Source organism: Monodon monoceros, unplaced genomic scaffold, assembly GCF_005190385.1.
Source record: "Monodon monoceros isolate NGI ecotype Baffin Bay Population unplaced genomic scaffold, NGI_Narwhal_1 Super_Scaffold_21, whole genome shotgun sequence".
Lineage (NCBI taxonomy): Eukaryota > Metazoa > Chordata > Mammalia > Artiodactyla > Monodontidae > Monodon > Monodon monoceros.
Window position 1 is genome coordinate 149,058,652 of NW_021703778.1, and position 8,005 is coordinate 149,066,656.

Below are 8,005 nucleotides of genomic sequence, written 5' to 3' on the forward strand. Positions count from 1 at the left end.
TGGCTTGGACTGTAAGCAAGGGCTCCCTACACCCCTCTGCTCTGCTGGGGCTCCAAATTCTTCATCAGACAGAATTTGAAAATAAAGTGCTTTATCGCTGAGGTTCCCAGAGAGTTTCAGGGCAGCTGCCTAGGGGCTAGGACTGAAGTTCCCTACTTTTGGAGGCTTTTATGAACAGAGACAGTTGGGATATCAGCATTTCAACCCCACAGAAGGCAAGAAAGTGTGGTTGCAGAGGGAAGGGGGAGATGGGGGGTGAGGGGAGGCAGGGAAGAGGCACGAGGTGTGCTGGGAGAGCTGATCATATGCATCTCTTCCCAACTCTGAGCTCAGTGTGTTCAGCGACATCACCTTGGGAGCCTGAAGTGGGCCACAGTGGGAACGTTTACACCACAGAAATTGCCCAAATGCTACAAATTGAGGCTGTCCCCCTGCCACCCCCCAGGAGAGCTGATTTACCAGCTCACCCTGCACATGACCCATCCTTCTGGGCTGGTTCTGAACCCACCCCAAGCCTGGCCGCTGTGCTCATTCAGGGCGCTGTGATCTCCCAGCCCCACACATTCCTACAACCTGGACAGAACAGAGGTGAGCTGGACAAAGAAAGGGACCAGCATTCATTGATCTGTTCCGCACCTGGATCCTGCCTTGTCTTGGCTGCCACGGCCTGTCTATCCACTTACGGTCCCACTGATGGCCTTCAGCCCTAGACTGAAGTGGTGTCCAACGAAAGGCTGCTCAGGGCTGAGGTTAACCCTCCCAGCGGGGGTGGGCAAGTGGGCCACGTGCGACCGCTCAGCGCTGAGGAGGGCTGCTGGCCCAGGGCTGGTTGGCTGCTGGCCCGCGGGCTGGGATGACGAGACTGGCCCTCACGGCTGGGGCTCTAAGTGACTCACTGCAGGTCCCGGGAATCAGGGTGTGTGGAGAGCCGGGCACACACCTGAGCACAGAGGGAGAGGGAGGACAATGGGTGTCCAGGCTGCGACAGCGCCTCCCAGTGGGCAAGAGGTAAGGCCGCCACAGATACGCATCTCGGGGCAGCCCCAGGGGCCTTGGGAGCTGAGCTCCCTCCTCTCACCCTGGGCCTTATACACTCTTCAACCTTTTCCCCAACCCCACACCGACACCTGGGGTGCTGACCTCCCCGCCTCAGGTTCAAAGGCAGAGGGCTCGAGGCACCAGACTGGCCTCACCAGGTCTGGGCCAGACAGGGTGAGCGGCCCGTGAGGAAAGTTCTCCAGCACAGCAGCCCTCATTAGAACTCCTTGGCCTCCTGCAACTGCGCCAGGTATTCCTCCTCGGGGGGGTTGTCCGTGCAGGCCCGGCCATTGTTCGGGGGCCGCACGGCGTGGTAGCGGCTCCAGTCCCCCTTACACAGGATCCAGGGCAGCGTGTCCACCTTGAAGTGCAGCTCGGGCGAGAAGTCGGTGCTGACGAGGTCGGGCGCGCCGGCGCCCTTGCCTCGGGTCAGCAGCCGGCTGCCCGCGTCGTAGCAGCAGTGCTGGGCGGCCAGTGTGCTGCTCTCCCCGGACAGCAGAGAGCGCAGGCAGAAGCGGGCCGTGGGCTGGTACACGTCCAGGCGCTCACGTGGGCCGCTGGCGTCCCTCCACCGGAAGCTGCGGCCCTGGTGCTCGTCCTGCAGGCTCACAGCGCTGGACACGGCCTCCAGCGGGTACGCACACGGGCAGCTGGGAAGGTCCCGCAGCACCTGGCTCAGGTACTTGGCTAGGAAGTCACTCTTGCAGTTCAGCCACTTCTCACAGCTGTCCACATCTGCAGAGGGCAGGGGAGCGTGGGAAAGGGACCGGTCAGCCCCTGGGGTGGGGGGGACTGGTCAAGGGCCAATGCACGGAGGGGGAACGCCTAGGCCCCAGCTGGTGCAAAGCTGTGGCTTGGTAGGGCCGTAGGGGCAGGATGGGAAGGACCCACACCAGAGCGGGGGGCAGTCTGACGTGGCCGCCGCTGTTAACAGATAAGGGCAACCACACACCACTCAGGTAAGCTGAAGCAACAGGCCGTAGCTGAATGGACATCGGCCAAGGGGCTGGAGGAGGGGCCTACAGGCCCTCTGCGGAGCTAGGCCTTGTCCCTTTAGATGCTGGATGGCGGGAAAGATCCTGGGATCGTGGGGAATGAGCTGGGGTGGGTGGGGGCAGGGACAGCAGTTTTAGCCTCTTGGTAAGAAAATGTTTCACTGTTTTCACCACTGGCCCATTCTTGTTCTTAACTTTGCCTTTCTTAGGCTCACTCTGTCTTTCTGGGCCCCCTGTGACCCCTCTGTCTATGCTGCCCTCCCCCCCTCTCCCTACCTTGGAAAATGTGGCCTCTGACCCTGGCCACCCAGAACAAACTGCTCCTCCCTCTTTGCTGCAGACCATTGGGCCCACTTGGCAGTGCTGTACCTAAGTTGGTTGTGTGTGTCTTTCCCCCGAAGACCTGAGCCCCTTGAGGGCAGGGACTGGGCTTGGTCTTCTGGGAATCCCCTGCCCCACACAGGGCCGGGTGCACCCTCCCGGCTCAGTGAGCTTCTGTGGCGTTGAGCATAGGACCCATCTGCAAGGGGGCTGTGGGCAGCTGCCTGCCTCCTTGTGGGGTGCAAGAGACACAGATGTGGAGTGTGCTGGGGAAAGCGCGGCCCGCTCCAAGCCGCTGGAAGGGGCAGTCCTGGAGCTCTGGACCCTGACCTGTTTTTGAGGGCAACTGCTCCCCAGACAGAGCCTGCCAGGAGCCTCCAAGAGTGACCAGGGAGTGGAAGCTAGAATGTCCCCATCCTATCCTGCTGCCAGGGAGCGTACGCCCCACTAGATGGTCTCCAAGCTCTGGGCTCCCCTCAAGACCTTCTTCCCAGAAGGAATATCAGGCTGGGAAAGGCCAATGGACCTGGCTAGGGGGTTTGGAAATGTTACGGTCCCCTTGCTGGGGAGGCTAACCTTCCACCTGGAAGATGTACCCTCTGCCTCAGTGGATGGAGGCAAGATTCCTGCCCGCGCAGTGAGGCTCCACCTTCCCAAGAGAGGTTTCCCCCAAACCCCCAGGGGCAGGGCCTAGCCCCCCACTGACCTGGGCTGAGCAAGTCCGTAGAATTGTGGGCCAGGGGCCGCCACCCCTCACTGGGGAAGCCCAAAGAGTCCTTGTCTTCAGCGCCTTTGGGAAGAGAGGAGGCCAGGCTGGTGGTGCCGCAGGGCACCTCTGTGCTCCCGATGGGAGCCCAGCCCTCACTAGGCTCTCGGTGCCCGTGGCATCTGGGACAGGCCTGGCACGGGGCAGGACCACCGTGTGTGTGAGCTTCCTGCCTCCCCTCTCCCAAGCCCACCCTATACAAGGCTTACACGCCCACATTCCCAGGGGACCAAGTTCAGCGTGTAAGCCGCTCCATCTGCAGGAGCTGCGGCTCATCTCACCAGGACAGGGGGGCAGGTCGCAGGCACGGGACTCAGTGGCAGTGCAGGTGTAGCCACAGGGCCGAGTCCTCTGCTGGCTGCCGCTGCCGCAGCTCCCACTGCAGGGAGACCAGCGGCTCCATTCCTCTTGAAGCTGAGTCTGCGTCAAGGCAGGGAGCCAGGGGTGAGGGAGCAGAGCCCACGGGGTGCCTTGGTGCGAATTAGCAGAAGGCACCCCTTCCTTGGGAGGATACGGCCCGGGCCAGGACACCCCTAGCGGACGGAGCATGGGCTGAATTTCAGCCCCACTAGTCTGCTCATCTGGGTACCCCTGTGCAGTGAACACCCGGGCAAATGCAGGAGGTGTCACAACTCCCAGCCTCCCACTCTGTGCCCACACAGCAACGAAGAGGTAAAGCCACCTGGAGGCCACCTGCCCACTGCTGAGGGGACCTTGGGCAAGTCCCCCGACATCTCTGAGCTACAGTTTTTGTGCCAATCAAAACCAAGAGTGACAATACTTCCCTGGCACTGGGGGTATTAAAGAATGTCCCTGCTCCCCACGTCCTGGTCTGAGGGACCCAAAATGCACCACGACAGTACCCACAGGCCTTTGGCTGCACGGGCCTGAGGCCCAGGGCTCTCTGTGGAACCCCCAAAGTACTGACACACACACCCAGCTCTCTCCTCGCTTCCCAGGCAGGCCTGAGCAGGCTGGTACCAAGTGTTTAAGGAAAATCAATGGAAGAAAAGCTGAAAGTCATGAAAATTCTGCCTGTTAGCTTACATGACTTTGGTGAAATGGAAAAAGCCTGCTACGACTTAGTCTGAACCAACGATGAGACAGCAGGGCTCTGGGGAGAAGTGCTATAACTGTGTGTGAAACATGTGTGTACCCAGGGAAAACTGAAACTGCAATATGCAAAAATAAAAATGCCTGGGGGCTTCCCTGGTGGCGCAGTGGTTGAGAGTCCACCTGCCGATGCAGGGGACACGGGTTCGTGCCCCGGTCCTGGAAGATCCCACATGCCGCGGAGCGGCTAGGCCCGTGAGCCATGGCCGCTGAGCCTGCGCGTCCGGAGCCTGTGCTCCGCGGTGGGAGAGGCCACAACAGTGAGAGGCCCGCGTACCGCGAAAAAAAAAAAAAAAAAAAAAAAAGTGCCTGTCATGGGGCGGGGGACAGGCTTTAGGTGGTATTTTCTGAATAGTCTACGTTGTTATGTTGCTTTCTAAAAAAAACGTAATAGCCAATACTTTGTTTACTATGTACTGGCACTTTAAAAGTACTAACTCACGGGCTTCCCTGGTGGCACAGTGGTTGAGAATCTGCCTGCTAATGCAGGGGACACGGGTTTGAGCCCTGGTCTGGGAGGATCCAACATGCCGCAGAGCAGCTAGGCCCATGAGCCCCAACTACTGAGCCTGCGCGTCTGGAGCCTGTGCTCCGCAACAAGAGAGGCCGCCATAGTGAGAGGCCCGCGCACCACGATGAAGAGTGGCACCCACTTGCCACAACTAGAGAAAGCCCTCGCACAGAAACGAAGACCCAACACAGCCAAAAAAAATAAATTAATTAATAAACTCCTACCCCCAACATCTTCTTAAAAAAAAAAAAAAGTACTAACTCACTTACTACTCTCTACACCCAATTCTACATAGTCAGGGTTGTGCCCATGTCCATTTTAGAGAGGAAGGAACTGAGGCCCAGAGAGGTTAACCTGCCCAAGGTCACTCAGCTGGTAAGCAGCAGACCCAGGATTCAAACTCACACAATCTGAAGGTGAGGTCAGTTGTGAGTGGTGGGATTTATAATATTTCTTAATTTGTTGGAACCGGATATGAATATATATATTATTAATAAATGTCTGTTCTGCTTAGGGGATCTCAGGGCTGTTGTGAGGGTCAAATGTTTGAAAAACAAACAAACTTTGCAAGCTATGGGTAATGCTTGGCTGATGATGGTGTCTGCACAGGCCTAGGCTCCAGGCCTCCCCAGCTGCCCCTGCCCGGGAAGCTCTCACCCCCATTTCCACTCAGGACCCCCAGGGCCGGGGATGTCAAGATGGGGGAGCTCACCGGAGCTATCAGGCTCCTTGAAGGCCCGGTCCCCGGGGGACAGCCAGCCCCGCTCCCAGCCTCCTGCGCCCCCACTGAACCCATGCTCTTGGTCATCGTCGTCTTCCTCGTCGTGGTCCTCTTGGTCCTCACTCTCACGGTACTCTGGAGGGTAATCCTCCTCTTCCCCTGCGGCTCTGCCCTTGAGACTGGGCCTCCCTTCCTCGCCCTCCAGGTAGCCCCAGAATAGGGGCCAGAAGAGTTCCTTGGCCGGCAGCCAGCTGGGGGCCCCCTGGGACCAGCGATTGTTAGGCTCAGCCAGCAGGTCCATCTCCACCTCAGCCTGGGGGTCCTCCACCACTTCGATGGTCACCTGCAGAGGTACAGACACACCCGGCCAGTGAGGGAGGGCTCAGAGCCAGACTCCAAAGGCAGGGGAGATGACAAGCCTGGGGGCAGGGGGAGAGGCCCAACCTTTTCTCCAAACCAGCCCATTCTTTTGGTCCACCTTCTTGGTCTCCCCGGACACAGAGGGTCACAGTCTAAGACCTGGCTGTGCATCAGAATCTGCTGGAGATTCCTGAGCCCCTGACCCCACCCCAGACACGGATTTAACTGGTGTGTGAGGTAGGGCCAGGCGTAGTGGTCCTAACACGTGCCGGGGTGGAGACCCACTCATTTAAGAAAAGCTGGGTTTGAATTCTGGCTCCAGCAGCCCACAGGCTGCGCAACTGCTGGGGCCACTGACGGCCCTGAATCTCCATTTCCTCATTCTAGGGCCAGAAAATGAGGCCAAATGACAGCAGATCCCCACAACAGCCCTGGGGAGGGCTCTCGCCCACTACATCGTGGACAGGAAATAAGTAACGTGAAACCATTTATGTGAAAGTGAACTTTAAAAACGTCACTTTGGGCTATTACAAAGCGATAGGAGGTCACAGAACAAAATTTGGGGAAAGGAACAAGCCAAATATAAAGAAGAAAATGGAAATCACCCATATTCCATCTCTGACAGGTAACATTTTGGTGATTAACCTTCCAAGTTTAGATATAGAGACACACAGACACACACACACACACACACACACACACACTTTTAAACAACTTTAGAATGTTGTGTGTTCTATATTTTTGTGACCTTTTTTCTCTTTTGGTGAAAATGTTTTGTAAGCTATACATGGTACACAAAATGCAGGAATTATTGTCATTAGGGATTCGGGACTGATGGTGGAGTATGTAAACTGGAATTCCACCAACCCCTCTAGTTTTCTCTCCCATAAAGCCCCTCTGGTGGGCAGGTCACCACCCACTGCTCCACAGGCAGGGCGGGGGCTGTCACCTTCTCCGACCTGCACAGGACCCCTGCCCTCCAAGCAGTACCGGATGGGACACCTGACCTCAGAGCTGAGCTCTTCAGCCCAGCTTCTCTCCAGGTGTCCACTGGGCCCACGGAGCCCCTGTAGCTCTCACCTGGATATTGGGGTTTGGGGCACTCAAATCTGTGTTGGCCAATCCCGGCAGCTTCTGCAGCTCCAGCAGCAAGGGAGCGTCCTCCAGGGTCCCGGGCAAGGAGGTCTTGTCCAGGGTCAGGGCTGCTGGCTCAGTGAGAGCCCAGCGCCTGTGTCGGCGCAGCCCTGCCTGGAGGCGGGCTCTGGAGAGCAGAGGGGGCTCCTCTTCTTCTCTAGGAGAGCTGGGGTCTGGGGAGGCCGAGACCTGAGGGAGAGATGGGAGGGAGGGGTGCCTGAGGTCAGCGCCCATGCGAACCCGGAAAAGGCTGGTGGGGGGTGGGAGCAGGGGGAGATTCGGGAGCCCTGGGGGCAGACCAAGTCACAAACTCGCCTGGAGACCGTGTATCCAAACGTGTCTGCTTTAACACCTCAGAGGGTGGACGGCGTCCACAAAGCACTCGGGCAAATGATGCCAGCGCGAGGCACGAGAAGGAGGGTTCAAATCAGGTTTCTACACGTGGAAGAGACACAATCCAACCTGCTCATTTCACAGATGAACAAACTGAGGCCCAGAGGGGAAGTGAGATGTTTAAGGCGGTGGCTCCAAAGTGCAGTTTGCAGACACTTGCCTCAGAATCCCCCAGGGCCCTTGTCAGAGAACAGACACCCAGGCCCTCCCACGTCAGGGCAGGAAGGCTCAGGAAGGCCGACAGGGGCGTGGGCAGCAGACCCAGGCCCTTCCCCTCGGCACACTCCCCTGCCACCTGGCCTTCCCAAGCCATCCGTGCGGGGGCTGTATTTCTTGGCATCCCTGACCACAGCAACCTTCCTCCGCCTGCTCACGTGGGGCCCGGCCCCTTTTCCTATTCCAGGCTGCTTGTGTGGCCGTCTGTCTGCCAGTTAATCCCCTCCACCAGCCAGTGCCATGAGGTCCACACTGGGACTGTCCTTGATGCAGCTCAAACACTAAGTGAAAGCAGTCCTGGATGTCTCTGACTCTTGCTCTGGCCTTCCCTGCTCAGACGGTGGAGCACTGGGTCGGCACCTACCTCCAGGCTGCAGCCATTGCCCAGGTCTCTACACCAGGGCAGAAAGAGCCCTGTCCAGGGCTGCCTTGTGAGC

The 8,005-nt window shown here is 58.3% G+C and overlaps 1 protein-coding gene across 1 annotated transcript in view; it reads right to left on the reverse strand.

Moving 5' to 3' along the window:
• Positions 1 to 1,255: 1,255 nt before the first annotated feature.
• Positions 1,256 to 8,005, reverse strand: part of ISM2 (isthmin 2) — a 14,495-nt gene continuing 7,745 nt past the window's right edge. Inside the window, exons 2-6 of the mRNA XM_029239272.1 lie at positions 6,906 to 7,148; positions 5,457 to 5,808; positions 3,402 to 3,653; positions 3,061 to 3,144; positions 1,256 to 1,773 (exon numbers count right to left, since the gene is read on the reverse strand). Coding sequence (XP_029095105.1) covers positions 1,256 to 1,773; positions 3,061 to 3,144; positions 3,402 to 3,653; positions 5,457 to 5,808; positions 6,906 to 7,148 — 1,449 coding nt within the window. The remainder of the gene's footprint in view (positions 1,774 to 3,060; positions 3,145 to 3,401; positions 3,654 to 5,456; positions 5,809 to 6,905; positions 7,149 to 8,005) is intronic.